Source organism: Eremomyces bilateralis, assembly GCF_010015585.1.
Source record: "Eremomyces bilateralis CBS 781.70 unplaced genomic scaffold P152scaffold_5, whole genome shotgun sequence".
Lineage (NCBI taxonomy): Eukaryota > Fungi > Ascomycota > Dothideomycetes > Eremomycetales > Eremomycetaceae > Eremomyces > Eremomyces bilateralis.
In genome coordinates, this window is record NW_022985071.1 from 927,289 (window position 1) to 943,069 (window position 15,781).

General features: G+C 50.7%; 10 protein-coding genes across 10 annotated transcripts; 5 read left to right on the forward strand and 5 right to left on the reverse strand.

The window, feature by feature from the left end:
• Positions 1–142: 142 nt before the first annotated feature.
• On the reverse strand, positions 143–2,680 carry P152DRAFT_512810 (uncharacterized protein). Its single transcript, XM_033682773.1, has 4 exons — positions 2,463–2,680; positions 2,345–2,401; positions 1,482–2,279; positions 143–1,436 (listed from the first exon to the last, which is right to left on the reverse strand). Exons 1-4 carry the CDS (start codon positions 2,469–2,471, stop codon positions 378–380), a joined length of 1,923 nt encoding a protein of 640 aa, XP_033536081.1. The 5' UTR covers positions 2,472–2,680; the 3' UTR covers positions 143–377.
• Positions 2,681–2,933: 253 nt separating this feature from the next.
• Positions 2,934–4,572, forward strand: P152DRAFT_456706 (ubiquinol-cytochrome C reductase complex core protein-like protein 2). Its single transcript, XM_033679063.1, has 3 exons — positions 2,934–3,258; positions 3,322–3,496; positions 3,550–4,572. Exons 1-3 carry the CDS (start codon positions 2,992–2,994, stop codon positions 4,476–4,478), a joined length of 1,371 nt encoding a protein of 456 aa, XP_033536082.1. The 5' UTR covers positions 2,934–2,991; the 3' UTR covers positions 4,479–4,572.
• Positions 4,573–5,003: 431 nt separating this feature from the next.
• P152DRAFT_377615 (uncharacterized protein) lies at positions 5,004–5,334 on the forward strand (the record flags this gene model as incomplete). Its single annotated transcript, XM_033675649.1, has 3 exons — positions 5,004–5,035; positions 5,094–5,208; positions 5,266–5,334. Coding segments are annotated over 3 exons (216 nt in total), but the record flags the coding sequence as incomplete, so codon positions are not given.
• A 166-nt stretch (positions 5,335–5,500) lies between these two features.
• On the forward strand, positions 5,501–8,976 carry P152DRAFT_456707 (Mak10-domain-containing protein). The gene is made up of 12 exons (XM_033679064.1): positions 5,501–5,628; positions 5,702–5,773; positions 5,831–5,932; positions 6,236–6,303; positions 6,360–6,488; positions 6,539–6,879; positions 6,937–7,282; positions 7,334–7,597; positions 7,644–7,742; positions 7,789–7,952; positions 8,003–8,192; positions 8,320–8,976. Exons 1-12 carry the CDS (start codon positions 5,565–5,567, stop codon positions 8,803–8,805), a joined length of 2,325 nt encoding a protein of 774 aa, XP_033536084.1. The 5' UTR covers positions 5,501–5,564; the 3' UTR covers positions 8,806–8,976.
• P152DRAFT_456708 (uncharacterized protein) lies at positions 8,617–9,456 on the reverse strand. The gene is made up of 4 exons (XM_033679065.1): positions 9,327–9,456; positions 9,235–9,266; positions 9,102–9,183; positions 8,617–9,049 (listed from the first exon to the last, which is right to left on the reverse strand). Exons 1-4 carry the CDS (start codon positions 9,420–9,422, stop codon positions 9,023–9,025), a joined length of 237 nt encoding a protein of 78 aa, XP_033536085.1. The 5' UTR covers positions 9,423–9,456; the 3' UTR covers positions 8,617–9,022.
• A 61-nt stretch (positions 9,457–9,517) lies between these two features.
• P152DRAFT_506318 (putative proteasome component Pre5) lies at positions 9,518–10,925 on the reverse strand. Its single transcript, XM_033682475.1, has 3 exons — positions 10,764–10,925; positions 10,594–10,705; positions 9,518–10,536 (listed from the first exon to the last, which is right to left on the reverse strand). Exons 1-3 carry the CDS (start codon positions 10,799–10,801, stop codon positions 9,934–9,936), a joined length of 753 nt encoding a protein of 250 aa, XP_033536086.1. The 5' UTR covers positions 10,802–10,925; the 3' UTR covers positions 9,518–9,933.
• Positions 10,926–11,167: 242 nt separating this feature from the next.
• P152DRAFT_456710 (vacuolar protein sorting 55) lies at positions 11,168–12,200 on the forward strand. The gene is made up of 3 exons (XM_033679066.1): positions 11,168–11,353; positions 11,409–11,622; positions 11,694–12,200. The coding sequence occupies exons 1-3, from the start codon at positions 11,315–11,317 to the stop codon at positions 11,825–11,827; spliced, it is 387 nt and encodes a 128-aa protein (XP_033536087.1). The 5' UTR covers positions 11,168–11,314; the 3' UTR covers positions 11,828–12,200.
• P152DRAFT_456711 (UPF0220-domain-containing protein) lies at positions 11,841–12,890 on the reverse strand. The gene is made up of 4 exons (XM_033679067.1): positions 12,759–12,890; positions 12,415–12,675; positions 12,258–12,355; positions 11,841–12,207 (listed from the first exon to the last, which is right to left on the reverse strand). The coding sequence occupies exons 1-4, from the start codon at positions 12,849–12,851 to the stop codon at positions 12,144–12,146; spliced, it is 516 nt and encodes a 171-aa protein (XP_033536088.1). The 5' UTR covers positions 12,852–12,890; the 3' UTR covers positions 11,841–12,143.
• Positions 12,891–13,199: 309 nt separating this feature from the next.
• Positions 13,200–14,163, forward strand: P152DRAFT_456712 (uncharacterized protein). The gene is made up of 3 exons (XM_033679068.1): positions 13,200–13,660; positions 13,721–13,795; positions 13,850–14,163. The coding sequence occupies exons 1-3, from the start codon at positions 13,286–13,288 to the stop codon at positions 13,970–13,972; spliced, it is 573 nt and encodes a 190-aa protein (XP_033536089.1). The 5' UTR covers positions 13,200–13,285; the 3' UTR covers positions 13,973–14,163.
• On the reverse strand, positions 13,854–15,679 carry P152DRAFT_456713 (AB-hydrolase YheT). Its single transcript, XM_033679069.1, has 5 exons — positions 14,697–15,679; positions 14,567–14,647; positions 14,393–14,516; positions 14,215–14,343; positions 13,854–14,167 (listed from the first exon to the last, which is right to left on the reverse strand). Exons 1-5 carry the CDS (start codon positions 15,494–15,496, stop codon positions 14,021–14,023), a joined length of 1,281 nt encoding a protein of 426 aa, XP_033536090.1. The 5' UTR covers positions 15,497–15,679; the 3' UTR covers positions 13,854–14,020.
• Between the last annotated feature and the right edge of the window lie 102 nt (positions 15,680–15,781).

The following is a 15,781-nucleotide window of genomic DNA, read 5'->3' on the forward strand; positions in this document are numbered from 1 at the left end:
CCAAACAACCCTGGCGGGATGGCATCATTCTATCAAAAACATAGCAATTTTTGGCTACCGGAACTCTCCAGCGTCGCCTTGTAATCTAGTTTTCCTTCAGTGTCAATCCATAATAAATATAGGTAAGCAAGAATATACCTGTCAATTTGGACGCTTTCTTGTAGGCTGTCTAATGCATCAACCAATCATAGGTAATGGGATGAACATATTTGACGTTTCAATCATGCAAGATACTCAATGGCCGGACCCAAGGGATTTGGAATTGCCACTCCGCTGTTAATAGCATTCATCGTCATATGCGTACATATTCTGTGACCACATGCTCTCCACCACCCTACTCGAACTCAATACCGGCTTGTTCCCCTAACAAAACCACGTCAATTCTCTCCGACCGCCCCGTCAAAGTCTCTCAACACTGCAATCGTATCATCCATTCGGCCAAGCTGAACGTGGAGTTTCTCCTCAATCTCTTTCCACTTTGCCAACTGTTCCCGCTCCGCCCGAGTCAATTGTGCATCTTCCTTCCCTCGGATATCCAATCGATCCGCTTTGTCAACCACGAGGTTGAACTCGAGTCGTTGCTTCTTGGCCCGCTGCAGACACCGGGACATGCCCTTGAATGTTGCCTGGAGCATGTTTTGTCGGGTGCGAACTGGATCAAAATACCAAAACCAAAGGGATTTGGACGTTTGACGGGAAAGGTCTTTGGGAACCTCCTGAAGATCTATAAATCCGGTCTCTTGCATGGCCGAGAGAACCGGTCGGATATCCTTCGGGCGGAGCAAACCAAATGTGCTGATCTGCTTCTCGTCCAACTTCCCTTTGTCCTTTAGGATACGAAGGACTTTTGTGCCCATGTTGCCAAAGCTATGCGTAACTGTCTCTTCAAGCTCGTGTTGGATGAGGACCTGGTTGAGTCGCGAGAGGTCAACTTCCCATTCTCTTGAAGGGCTGTTTGTCCAAGTGATGAACCCCCGCGGGTCGTCAGCCAGGGCCCATAAGTGTTCCCGGACATCGGACAATCGTTCTTTATTCTCACGCAACGCCTCGCGAGATCCCGCAGGGCGAACGGTATCTTCATCCGAATCGGACTCTTCATCAGAGTCTTGATGACCATCGGCTCCATCGGAGTGCCCGTTCAGCTGCCCATGTACCAAGCCGTCCTTCAAATTGACTTTCGGGTAGAGCTCCGCCAATAGGCTTGCGACGTTCGTCGTGCTTGTCGTAGGACGGATTTCATCCTCTTCGTCCGATTCATTGCCATTGTCCTTTAGGTCATCGAAGCACCTCGGGATTTGATCTTCGATGCTTCGCAAAAGAACGCGATACACTTTGGACGGTATCTCGCCGAGGTACCTTCCAGCGAGATTGGTGAGGCGTTCAGTGCGTATCGCGACGGATATCCTCTCATGGTTGAGACGAACGACAAGTTCCTCCTGGTCCCTTTAGTATGGAGAATGCAGAGTTGATCATGAACTTACGTTGAGCTCCACATCTTCGTCACCGTTCACATGATTTCCGTTGACCCCATTCGTAAATGCACCATTAATTCTCGGGGTTTTGAACTTCCTTATGGCTTTTGCTGCACTCCCGTTACGACCGGTGCCATCGCCATCATCATCGTCATCTCTCCATTTCCGTTTCAACTCATTGACCTGCTGCAGCAATCGCGCCTTGTCCTTGGTCCCCTTCAAGCCTTTAGGAAACTCCTCTTTCTTTACGATTGCCTCCGCCTCCTCATGAACATCGTAAGAAGGTTTGAAGAAGTATTGTCTTTCAGGAAGGAGCATCTGTTCGTCGAGCAATTGCCGCACAATCGCACGAAGATGCTTTTGGGATTCGATAGCGCTAAATGTAGAGGAAGTGATTTCGGTATGATCCGCAGTTGCACCAGCTCCATTCGTTGCGGGGGGGTTTGTTCGCAATCGCTTCTTGCCGCGTTTCGATTTCTGCGACATCTCCGCATTATACTTTTGGATGATCTCCGCGATGGGTACATGGCCTAAGGAGAGCACATGCGCAATCACCTGCCCTGCCCCACGGCCGAAGCGTTCTTCACAGATCTTGACGGATTTGCCGAATCGAACAATATCGTAGGCGCCTTTCCGGTCCGCTTCATAGAAGGTAATGCCTTCATCTCGGCTGGTATTGAAAACGACGAGGTGGTTCTGTATGAGGACGCAGAGAGTGGCTTTGAGTCTCCGAGTCTGCAAGCCGGTATATTGTGCTAGGACTGGGAGGGTGGTTCGATGGAGATGAATGAGGGCCTTGAAAACCGTCTGTGGGGTGTTAGAGGTCCTTTGAAAGGAGCGCCTTTGGAGGTGAGGATGCGGAAGGCACTTACCGAGCAAAGGTCTCCATAGAGGTCCTCCACGAGGAGAATGAGTAGTTCGCTCTCATACTGCGTGTCTATATTAGTCTCCAATGGGCGATATTGAACCGATCCGAAGCTTTCAACATACCTGCGACATGGTGGAATGGTTGAAGAAATTGTGGGCAGAAGAGCGAAGTGCTACCTTTGAGGGAGACAGAAAAGAAAGTGCATGATTTGACTTCCCTCCTTCGAAGTTGAAGTTGAAGTTGAAGTTGAAGGGTCACACAAAAAGTTCAATTCGTAGCAAGCGGGGACAATAACGACAATAATATTAAGAACGATAAATGATATTCCGCGCTAATCAATTGAATCGCAACTCCAGTCATTCCGAGACTCCAGTCCAGTTGAGCTTGACGTGAATCAGAAGTTGGAGCCTGAGACACCAAGGCAACTACACAGCCACCTAGTACTGCCAACCAATCAGCACGACGCTAAAGCATAAGCCATAAAACACTTGATGAACGCACAGACCAAGCCTCCTACAGAACCCGAAGTCACCTGTGTTCGTTGAAGATTGAAGCTCATCTCGAAGAAATACCTCGACTCTCTCTTTCCATCACCTTTCCATTCAATTTCGCCCATCAATTCCCCCCTTCTGCAATTGCATTCAGCCACAGATGCTGTCCAGCTCGACCTTCGGCCGTCGAGCGGCCCTGCGCGCTGCCAATTGCCGTCAATGCCTTTCGCAGCCTGCAAACCGCCGAGGTTTGGCTGCTCCCGCTTCCGGCTCCTTTCAATATGAGTCGAGTGAAGCGGCCGGTGTCAAGATCGCCTCTAGGGACTTTGCCGGCCCTACTACCACCTTGGCCCTCGTTGCAAAAGCCGGAACAAGGTTCCAGACCTATCCTGGTGTGACGGAGGGTCTGGAGAAGTACGCTTTCCGGGTACGTATCATCCAATTCGGAATATCATGTATCGGTCAGTTTGAGTTTCTGACCGAAGAGTAGACCACCGAACGAAGATCTGCCCTTCGCATCGTTCGGGAAGCGGAGCTTCTTGGTGCCGAACTGTCTTCCTACCATACCCGAGAGAATCTGATACTGGGTGCCAAATTCCTTCGCCAGGACCTTCCCTATTTCCTCGAGCTCTTCGCTGAGATTGTTGGAAGTACCAAATACGAACGTATGTCACTTAGGTTACCGAAAAAACCGAGATTCAGCTGCTGATTAGTGTAGCCCACGTCTACGATGAGGAAATCAAGCCTTTGATACAAATGGCTCACAAGAGGCACATTGACAACACGACTGAGCTGGCAATCAATTCTGCCCACAGCCTAGCATTCCACCGTGGCCTTGGTGTTCCTCTAAGACCATCATCGGCAACACCGTACACGAAATACGTCGATGCTAACTCAATCGCCGAGTTTGCTTCCGCTGCATACTCGAAGTCCAACTTCGCCCTCGTTGCCAACGGGACGAACCACGGAAACATGGCCAAGTGGGCTGGTCAATTCTTCTCATCGGCCAAGAACTCATCGGCGAAGGCACTCGAAAGCCCACCATCGAAGTACCAGGGTGGTGAGGAACGTATTGCCCACAACTCCGGCAACACCATGGTCCTCGCATTCCCAGGGTCGAGCTCGTTCACCGGAGGGTCCTACAAGCCCGAAATCCAAGTCCTGGCTTCTCTTCTCGGCGGCCAGTCCAGCGTCAAGTGGTCATCCGGCTTCTCATTGCTGGCCAACGCCGCCGCGCCGTTCCCCAGCGTCAAGGTCGCAACCAAGAGCGCGATTTACTCCGATGCCGGCTTGCTTTATGTCACTCTGGAAGGTTCGGCCAAAGACGTTGCGGGCGCGGCGCAGGAGACCGTCAAGACCATCAAGGCCATCGCTGGTGGTGACATCAAGAAAGATGACATCTCCAAGGCCATCGCACAAGCGAAATTCAAGGAATTGGAATACGGCCAGCAGCTTTGGGCGGGCCTTGAACTGACGGGTTCCGGACTTGTACAGAGCGGCAAGGTGTACCAAATCGATGAGACGGCCAAGAAGCTGGAAGCCGTCACCGAAGAGCAAGTGAAGAAGGTAAGTTCCGTTCACATCTCCCCAATGTCCAAGAATGATGCTAATCGTGTCATGAACGTAGGCTGCAGCGACCCTCCTTGAATCCAAGGCGACGGTATCAACGGTCGGTGATCTTTATGTCCTTCCATGGGCGGATGAGCTTGGTTTGAAGATTTGAAGATTTGAAGATTTGAAAATGGGACCACCCCCTTCATAGAGGACTTCTTGTGTCAAACTAGCTTCTGTATGAATATCTCCTGAATTGTATCTCAGCCTGGATTCCCAAGTTAGTAAACATATTCCAGATGGCGGGATCTTGGTCGGTTCGGCTAGTGGAACTAGGCCATTTAGATTTGTGAATAAATGAAGTAAACATACGTTTTGGCCATGTGACTGCTCTCACTATTAAGATATTATTAAAAGGGTATTAACTCGATTCTCTGTGATGAAGCAACATGGATAGCGAATGTCGAATGTCGGGAGCCGAGTCATGTCGGTGAGCACGTGACCTATGGAAACTCCCGGACCCTCAACTTTCGTCTGTTGAAGACTTGAAGCTTTCTGACGAACAGCATCTCGACACTCCACCCTTCACCGAACGATCAATCCAATCCTCAATCTATCACCATGGCATTCGCGTGGAAAGCCGCAGGGCTCACGTAGGTTCCCATTCTGTCCCCACGCGGATCGATGCGCCCAATTGACAACACCCGACAGCTACAACCGCTACTTGGCCGTCGCCGCCCGCGTCGTCCGTCGATCCTTGAAGGAAGAGAAACGTCTACAAGCCGAGCGGAGAGGGGATATGGATCTGCGATTCGCGAAGTGGGAGGTTCGTGGCATCGAGTCGTCCTGGAGCAGAGGGAGTGTGGCTAACGGCTGTGAACAGAACGGAAAGCAAGGCGACATGGCATCGCTCGCCAAGGCGAATGCATCGGCAATGGCAGAGCATGCCGCTTCAGGATCATCGTAAATGGTAGAGATGTTGGGAGAACGCCCTTCAAGTCCGATTGGAGGCGGAATGGTGGGGAGGAAATGAATCCATCTGTACAATAGAGCCGTATAAAAAGTGACCACCCAATTTCCGCTACCGGGTCCTGTACTATTCTACCAGATATGCCGTTTCAACCTTAACATCATCTTTCAAGTGTGCAAAAGTGACCAAACATGATTTGCCCTTAGGCCAAAATGGAACCCAGTGGTTATGCATCCCGAAATTCAAATGACTCTGATGATGTCGATGTTACTGATGGTAAATGCCCATTCTGTCCCTCCCTTGATGCTGACCGTTAACCATCGCCGATGTTGACTCTTCGATCATACAGCTGTGAAGCAACTTTCCTTGCTGGACACGCCAGAAAGAAATCTATCCACTTCTGATGAACGAGGAATTCCCTGTAAGTCTAGTTTATGCTTCGCCCGAAGGAACCAGCTCTGACCTGCCTGTACCTCAGCCACCCAAGATGAAGTTACACCAAGCCGTTGGACCAATATAATGGCGCAGGATCGGAAAAGGGTGGTAGATGTTACCGATATCTTTCGCTCGGCATCTGCAGGTAAGATATTTTTTATTGAATGGTGCCGTTGAGTTTTGATTTCTCATGAACTGTTCTTAATTCCAGTCCTTGTGCTGTTCAATCTCGCGCAAATTCCAGCTCTCGCTCTGCCTTCCAAATGTGTCCATCTCCATTCAGCTTCCACTCAATACCGATGTGTAATAATCCAGAGGATTTCTATTCAAGTCCTTAGAATACACCGCTGAGGCAAAATATGTCCAATGAACAGTCTGATCGTCGTTGCTTCATACATGTTCCTTATTGTCTCGACGTTTTTCTACTCAAGTGGCTAATAAGTGTCAGCCCTCCCTATTGGAGTTTTAGTCAAGGATGAATCTTTTCCTCTTCAAGAAACGGTGGGGGCACTGGAGGTTCGTCAAGTTGTGGAATGCCTATTTACTTCAGACTATTGACGACTTTGATCAAGATAATGGACACCAAGATGGATAGTGGCGCCCTTGCTCCAGGAGAAGCTTTTGAGGACATATACAACGCTGCTGATGAATTAAGGCCGGAGGAGGTGCTGGGAGTAATGGATCAGCTTCTCCGTGTTGAGGTCTGTGAGTTGAATAGCCCTATGCAGTGTTTGAGTCTTACGCGAAGCAGATGGCATGGCATCAGGGATACCCGTTGTCACAAACGATCTTGACATCACATTACATTGATAAACTCCTTTCCAAGGAAACCCGGCAGCTTCATGAGGTCAGGTTTTCGGCGGCACATCCACTGGATCTCCCGATCCTCCTACAAGCCCTGAGGGCATACTGCCTCGCTCTGATCAAATCCTGCGATTTGGTACTGAAGGCAATCAAACGGTCGCCGTATTACGAGGAAGAGGATTTTTCCACCCAACTATACAATCGGGACCTGCTATCCCCAATCGATAGACATGATATCATAGAAGTCATGGATCGAGTGATACAGGACCTTGGAATTTTCGTCGCCCAGTGAGTTGAACTCGATTATCTCTGAGACCGACCCGGCCCAGGGCTAACAAAAGACAGTAGCTCAAAACAAGAAGTCGTGGAGGCAATACTCGTCCGCGTTGGATTCAGAAAGGATCTTCTCAGTGCAATGCCTCTCCACGAGGATATAGACACGTCCGAATCGACGTGGAAATGTGTTTGCGAAAGTACATATCGCCATAGCTTGTTACATTCGACAAGCAAGCCTGTGCCAGCAGCTTTTAGTAAGAAGATACAACGGAAGCTGTACGGAACGGCACCACCGAGGCCGATTGTCGAACTCGATTTCGAAACGGCCATGGATGTGCTCGTCAAGATCTGCAATGATTGCCAGGAATCCACAAGGATACAGACCTATAGCAACTCCAAGGTGGAAGGCCTGAAAGTAAGTTGAGCGGGTTGGGTCTTGTACCTGCTGAATCTAATCGGGAGACAGGCTTTCATGTGGTCTTTCAGTTCGCGCAACCCTCCGCCTCTCCCGTTCTCACGGGCTTGTCTCTCGTCCAGACTCTTTGAGAATGGAAATTTCGAAAGCATGCTCCGGCAAGACCTAACGAACTGGGTGTTCCCACTCGGCGACGCCCTAAATCCGGTCGATTCCAGTTCAAGCAGCCCGGCACGGTATGATGATGCTCCTTACCGGATCAAGGTCTCCCAGTGCATCAGTCAATTTACTCTAGCTGCAACGGCGGAGTCCATGGTGAGCAACAATGCTGCGCCCACCACGATTTTGCTAACACAGGGAGGGATACCTCGATATGTTCCGAGCACTATGTCAAAATCGGTGCAGACTGCGGAGGCTGTTGCCCCACGTGCTGAGAGACCTAGATGCTCTGGAAGAACGGGTACGGTCTTTCGATGGTTTGGCGGATCACGCTAACGTTCTCCCAGTCATTTTTCCTCGACAATGTATTGGCCGACCTCATTCCTACCACGCTTCGGAACCTGCTTTCTACGTGGACCCTCTGCCAAAGACTTCAAGTCGCCCAATGGGTGATTCAACTTGGCTTCGAGCAAGACGTTTACCTACAACATGAATTGGCGGGCATGTACTGGTAAGTATTCGGGCTCCTTACGTGAAAGGAAGTAACCTAACTCGCAACAGGTTCTTATCTCGTATATGCCGAAGCTACGTTGGATTCCTGACCGAAATCTCAAAGCACACTCTCAAGGTGCAGCAAAGTAGTGGTCTCCGGCCGGAGCAGCGAGAACAATGTTCGGTGTCGTCGAAATTCTTGGAGAGTCTGATCCTGAGAACGCGCGCGACAGCTTTCGTTGCCGAAGGTCTACACGCTGTAAGTAGCATTTCTATTTCATATGGTCGCCGGGGTATGATTGTGAATCGGACAATTCTCAACAAGCATAATAGCCTGTTCCCGTGGGGGGATTGGACGTCGTTTGCTCTGGCTAACTGGGTTCTAGGTCTATACACATCTGACATACCTTGGACTGATACACGCCATCGGACATCCGTATGGACAACCGAACTTGCTTTTCGAGCTGCGCATGAGATCCATTCTGAAAGGGTCACTTCTGGCCCCTGATTTCGACACGTTCAACAAAGCCACCCATCCACTTGGCAGTTTCGAGAAACCAACACGTAACCCATGCGACGCGACAGCGCAGATTTGCCAGCATGTAACGCGCGTAATCATGAACGCGAAGAAAGACTTTCAGCAGATGATAAGCGAGAAGCTTGGCGCGGAAGCAGCATTTGCAGATGAGGTCCAGGGGTGGTGGCAGGAAGATGTTGAGAAACAGATAGCGGCCTGCGATGATCTCCTGTTATCTATCAATGTCATGAGGGAGACCGTGGATGGAAAGAGTCCGGATGGTCTGAGCATCTCCATTCCAGACCCTGGAGCACGACGGCACGAGTGGTGGGTGGTCCCTAATCTTACTGCGTAGCTTCGGTGGTACGGTCATGAGGTGGTGTGTATGCTGGAGAGAAAGTCGAAAACAGCTCGATTGTAGTGATCCTAGAAATACCGGACTTCCCAAGCAGGATGTTGTATACCCCATAGAGTCCCCATGCGCTAGTGATTCCAAGACGTTAAAGATGGGTATATCCGCCGTTGTACATAGTCATGACTTCGTTTCTTCGAGTGGAACTAAGGAGTAGGGTTCATCCTTTGAACTTTCGTAGGGTATTCTATCAAGGCTTAGCATCAGGGTTCATTCATCCTCAGAAGAACTGTACGCACTTCCCTGACTTTCCGAATGGACCTTGAAGATATGCCCTTTTCACCGACTTGACGGGAACGAATCGCTGCTTCGCGCATAAGACTGGAATTGATCAGCATCGTCACGCGGTCGGAGTCGAATCGCCATGCATACTCCTGGAGGAAAAGCGCATAATCGAGATATATCTGCGTGTTGACAGGTTAGTGTTGGGGGTTGGAGCGGAGACACGATGGAGTCCAGCGTACCAAGACGTCGATATTTTTGCTTAGCGGACGGTTACTGTGCGCTTTGATGATGCGCTTGAGCGTCGCTCTTGGGTATAACGGTGTAGGACGTGCCATGGTTGATGGTGTTTTGATGGTGTTGAAGTTGAAGGTTTGTTGACAATTTGCCAAACATGGAAATCAGCCAAATACATCGATGCTCGATGTTCGAGGGGGCGTCTTGGCATGGATTACCACTCCACTGCTATGCGACTACAAACACAATCTACTCGATAGTCTACAAGAAACTTGGATAACAATTATCAGGTGTAAGAGGTCGTACTATTTTCGCTTCCATTAATGAGCAAGAACAGAAAAGGGTTGCCATGTTTCGACTCTTTGGTGAGGGTGCAACCGCAAAGGTTCATGTTCATCTCGATGATCCGATCCCGTGCCGATGATCTTGGGTCAACGACATGCTCACCCAGGTGAGTCTGAAAATGGAACTGCACGGCTCGACCAGGGATATCGTGACCGGAAATCTACTGCAGAAGCTAAATCATTCCGGAGCAACCCCTCCTCGAAACTCCGGTAATGCAATCTCGAAGTCGAGAGGTCCGGCCTTTTCGTATCAGGACCTCGCTCCCACTCATGTATCAACCTCCATAGACTCTTCTCCTTCTCCTTCTCCGAAGGCGGATGCCAGCATAGGAGAAACTTCTTGACCTTCGTATAGCTTGAAGAGATCCCCACCACCCACCACCCCAACGCTTGTGTTATCCACCGTCAACTCCTTATCTTGACTTAGACTATCCTTGAGCGCCGACAGGGCATGCTTGATCAACTCCTCCTTCGTCGCATCGGCGAACTGGTCCAGGTTCTTCTCAAGATACGTCCTTGCCATCTGACTTCGCGCGCCGATCGAGGTCGCAAGCATCTCGTTGACCATGCCGCTCGGTTGGAATTCGAACAGGTGCGGGCCGTTCCGATCCACGCCGGAGATGAGAAGTCCGACACCGTACGGTCGTCGGCCGTATTGCTGGGTGTTGATCTGCGCCCTCTCACCGATTCGATTCGCGATTTCGGACAGGTTCATGGGGCGGCCATATGTTAAGCGCTCGCGAAGAGATTCTTGTCGCATGAAGTTGGAGAGGACACGGGCGTCAGAGGCAAGTCCTGCTAATGCCACGCCATAGTGCGTGTCGATTGGGATAACCTTCTTCTGGTATGAGGACAGCTCTTCTGCGTTTCTCTAGTAGGATATATCAGCGACCATTCCAGAGCATCCGACTCGTTGGATAGGAGCTACCTTCAGGGCTGCCAGAACAGCGTGTGTTTTGCTCACGATACCGACCACAACCGAGCCTTGCTTAACAGCTTCTCCCGCATACTCGACTTGAAATATACGCCCTTGTGGAGAGCTGGATGGCGGTCAGATGCAACCATTCAATCGGCGGCCGGCAAGGAAGGGGAACTTACAAGGTGACGGAATCGTTGTCGTAGTTGTTGCGGAACATTTTCGGTTTTGAATCCCAAGTTGCTTCAAAGACGATAGACAGCCGGTTGGCGAAGATAGGATTTCAGGTGTTGCGGTGTGGTAAGAAAGCTCCTTGGTGAGTTGGTTTGCGTTGTCTGGTTGCGTTGCGTGGTGGAAGCCTTCAGAGTTCAGAGCTTAGAGCTCCGAAACGCATTGCAGCACAGCGGACGTGAGGGACCGGACCTGCAGCTGCTCTGTGGCTGTGCACATCCATTGTCTAGCGCTTAGGCAACAACTAGGCCATTAGGCATCATATTTAGATCCCTCCCCCAAACTCCGGTCTCCAAGAGTCCAAGTCCATCTTCATGTCCATACTGGCTTCCGATACTGCAGCTACACCTTCCCGCCGCCTTGCAGATGCGACGATTGCTATACCGGTAGTACCTAGAATCGGTCCGACGATATCGCCTTTCCCGTCTATCCCGTACCCTTCAAAGTCTACCCGCGCTTCCCCATCAACCGTCGTTGCTCTAGGACATCCTCCGTCGTCAAGATGACGGCCGGCTTGAAGACTATCATCGCCCTCTCCTTCGTTCGTAGTCACTATACCGGCCTTTCAAACCGTACCAAGCTAATCATATTCAAAGGTCCTTGCGATCGGTTTCCTCCTGGTCATCCTATCCTCCGCCCTGTGGAAGAACTACCTGCCCTTGCTCGTCGTCGCAACATACGTAATCGCGCCCGTCCCGAACTGGTTGTGTGGACGAGCCGCCAGCCATGACGACTTTATGGAGAGCTCCGGGAGTGCAGTGGTCGACTTTGGGAAGTTCTTGACCGGGTTTTTCGTTGTAATGGGAATCGGTACGGACCTGCTGTTGCCTATCGAGGCTGCTCTGCGCCAAGTTCTATTGAAATGCTAACTCCTGATATAGCGCTACCCGCCTTGCTCGCCCACACTGGAGATATTGTCTATCAGGCTATGGTCATGTCCATTGTCGGCGGTCTCCTGATTTACGGCACCATCATTACTTTCACCATGTTCTTTCAAGAAGAGCAGGACTTCTGAAGCGTTGTGACAGACTGTAGTGTTACATTACATATATGGATTAAATCGGGTGTTCCAGTTGGCAGTGCGTTTGGATCAGGATCATAGCGTATCGAATTATTCGAACAGCACGGATTTCAATATCAAGGCGTTGTATGTCACCGTGTATCATTCGAAATGAACGGTAAATCTTTATAATGACCAGCGCGCAAAGCCAAACGCCGACATATGTCGCTAGCAAAGGTATACACGACTCCTGTTACTCCATGCCAGTTATCTGTACACGTAACGGTACCAGCCCCCTATTAGACAACCCAAGCGGACATTTCCAGATTGGTCACAGGGCAAGATTATAGGTATACTCGTCTTCCATATTTTGAGCGACCCATAGGACAGCCGAGCTGCGAAACGTAAGCCTGGTGCCTGTGGAATTATGTATCCGATAACATACCTCAGCATGATCATAGAATTGGCAAGGACATTGGCCACGCCAAACCATAGGGTCGGGAACCCGTAGTCTGGAACAAGGTACTTCAATACCATGACAGTCTGCCAAAAATTGTCAGCGAGTGTACCAATGTAAGGCGAAGTCATTCAGGAGAACGTACAACACTGCCGGCCAGCCCGCCAGCCATCAGCGCAAAGCCCATGAAGAGCACCAGCCTTGCTTTCCAGGCCACGCCATTCCCACTGTAGCTGAAGCTGTCTCCGGTCAACCGACTCTTATCGATGCTGTTGATCACCAGCATGCCCAAAGCCGAGCAGATTCCCGGGATCCAGTCCACGAAATTGACGTGCACATCAGAGCCGTTCTTGGCCGACCTCGAATAGGCGGCGGCATCGATGAAGAAGAAGAAGCCCAGGGAGAACTGGAATCCGCGATTAGTTATTGCATCCGGAAGTCTGTCCAGCGCACCAAGGTAGGGAACGCCTAGAGGAACTAGTAACGTACGAGAGCTCCAGCGGAGTAAACGCCTGCAGCACGCGCATTTGCGCTGTTCATCCACTGCGGCCTTCGGAACCGGAACAGGCGGTTTTCAGACATGATGTGGTCGAAAAAGTGCGGGAGTCGGGACAATGTGTGTCGAGATGGAAGCAGGAAGACTCAAGCTGTATGAACTTGGGAAATTATAAAGCCAAACCGGAAAGGCAGCAGTGGTCGACTCGTCGTAACTCGTACACCAGCAAGCAGCATGCGACCCTCTGTAACGCTGACGACCGATGGAGGTCGTTCTGGCTGCGGCTTGGGGGATTCACCCGAAGTTCTTCCGTGCTAAACCAGAGCACGTGACAAAGAATATCTGCACGTGACCGGATTGAGAGAGTGGCGGTGTAGTGACAGGGATAAATAGGGCCCGTTTTAAAATTGATCCTTGCACCGCAGGATCTTGATCTGGAATCTGGATATCCTGGCCGTGGCCGTACATTGACACGGATAGTTTTTCTGTTCTCCGATCTACCCAAAACAGCACACCAAAAATGGCGAACACCAAACCATCAAACATGGCGAAGTCCAAGCCATCAAGTTCCAAGCCATCTTCCAAACCGGGTTCCAAGCCAGGTTCCAAGCCGTCAGGCTTGGGGGAGAAGAAGCGGACCGGGAAGCCTCGTAAGGCGAAGGAGGAGGTGAAGACCTCCCGAGAGAAGCAAGGTCCCAAAAAGAAGCGAAGAACCTACACGGAGAAAGAGTTGGGGATTCCCACGTTGAACATGATCACCCCCGCGGGCGTCCAGAAACCTAGCGGGAAGAAGAAGGGCAAGGTCTTCGTGGACGACCCGGACAGCCTGCAGACCATTCTTGCTATGGTGAACGCAGAAAAAGAAGGTCAAATCGAGTCAAAAATGACCAAAGCGGTGGGTTTATTTAGTTTATTTGCGTACCTATACATCGTTTCTAATTGCGGACATATCCAGAGACATATGGAGGAGATTCGTGAAGCCCGCCGCAAAGAAGCAGAAGCTCGCCATGAGAGCAAGCGATCCAAGCTGGTAAGTGAACATCTATCTACCGCTGAAGTGAATATGTTGTTGACCGTACGAAAGGAGGAAACCAAAGGCGAACTGAAGCGCCAAAAGAAAAGACCCTCGGAATCTGACTCAGTCAAGCCGGAGGGCGAAGACTCTCAGGCTCGTGGGAAAGCCAAAAAGCGGGTATCCTTTGGATAAAAGAGCTGGACTTGTACATTATGCCCGAAGATACCACCGGAATGGCAGCTATATGGCCAACTGCAGTTTCCGTCGCATTGGGTGGAATTCAGGGGACCCATTTCCCGCATGCTTATATACTGGATCGTCCGATTGCACTGACTGCACTGAGTCCAAATCGATATCCTTGGCCATCGTCTTGAAAAATTTTCCGACCTAGAGGGATGAGTCAGGACGATCAGGCAGAACGGATAACAACTTACAGCTCGTGCAAACCACCTGCTTCCTCCAGTTTCAAACCAGGCAAGGTGGCCTCCGAGGGACGTTGTACAAAGAACGGCATATGGGTTGAACTTAAACTCCTCGAACGGAATGGCAGCTCGGACGGCAATCTACGGCTCCAGTCAGTGAGTGGGTTCCCTAAGGAAGATATGGTCTTACAGGATCATCGGTTGCATTGATGGCTAGCAAAGGAGTCCTCACCGCAAGCAATGCGTCGGAGGAGGAAGCGTCCCTATAATATGCGCCCTCTGATGGGTACCCCCATGTGGGCCCTTGCACATGTCTGAAGAGGTGTCAGCTTTGAGCGTCGCAGTCCAAGTCTGTGTGAAATACCTATCGAACTCATAGAGATACGTCGAGTTTCGAACAGCATCAATATCAATGCGGGGGTTTTTTGCAATTTGCTCCCAGTGTCTAGATCGTCAGTGGACTGCTTTTGCCAGGTGTTCGAGATTTGCCTCACTGTTCGAATAATCCTTTCATGTTCGTACCCATAACTTTTGAGTAAACGTTCAACCCCAGGAAGGAATTTTGGAGGACATGGTTGCTAACATCCAGATTCCATGGATTTGAGCAGACCACCGCGGCTTTGATGACGCTGTTGTCTCCCTCTTCTCCCAAATAGTTGGTCAAGATGTTCGCACCCAATGAGAACCCTACGGCAAACAGCGGGCGATTGGGAAACGTCTCCCGGAGCCACTTCACCAGTTGCCGGACATCCCAAGTGGCTCGGGCATTAAACAGCACCTCGCTGGTGATCTGCGACCTGGCGCAGCCTCGCGCATTGATGACGCACGCTTCCCAACCGCCCTCGTTGGTCACCTCTTCCAAGGCATGCCGCAGATAGACCTCGTGGGAGCCGCCGCTCAAGCCGTGAAGGAGCACTAGCATCGGTTTGCCATCCTCGGAGCCGATACCCTTGAATTCTTCGTCCGTAAAGAAGGTGGTCCTCGGGGGCAGAGACACGTCCGGCTTGTCTGCTTTGCTGTCCACCACGAAATCCACAGCGAAACTGCCCACAAATGCCGGGTTTTCGGCCTGGAATACCCTACGCCTGTAGTGCGTCTTGGGAGCAGCCTGGTTCACGGCCGTCCAGCAGGTTTGTACATGACCATTGAAAAGGAGTGGATTCAAGTGGCAAGGCGGGATAACTTTTCGAACAATCTCCGCGAATTCCGTCTCCTTTCCCCCGTTCGTCTTGAAGTTAACCGTCCTTTCCGGGTAGATAAAGGACATATCCGCATGTCCAATCCATGAAGCCATCTTAAAAAACAGGCGTTAGCGGAAGTAGTCAAAGCGAGAGAATAAGTAGGTCGGCAGAATAGATCAGGTTTAAAACGCTACGCCAAAATCTAGGACAGGACATAAAAACACTATTCTTAAACCTTTTCTCTCTAATTCCCTCCCAAAGATGAACGTTGCAGAATCTCCCTAGTGTTGCCAGTTGCCACCTTTCGCGGTGGTTGTCTACCTAGTACAGGCCCTACAGGGAGAAAGGAACATGAACCGCGGTCCGGAGTGGTTGTCCAATCAAACGCGTCATGTCAC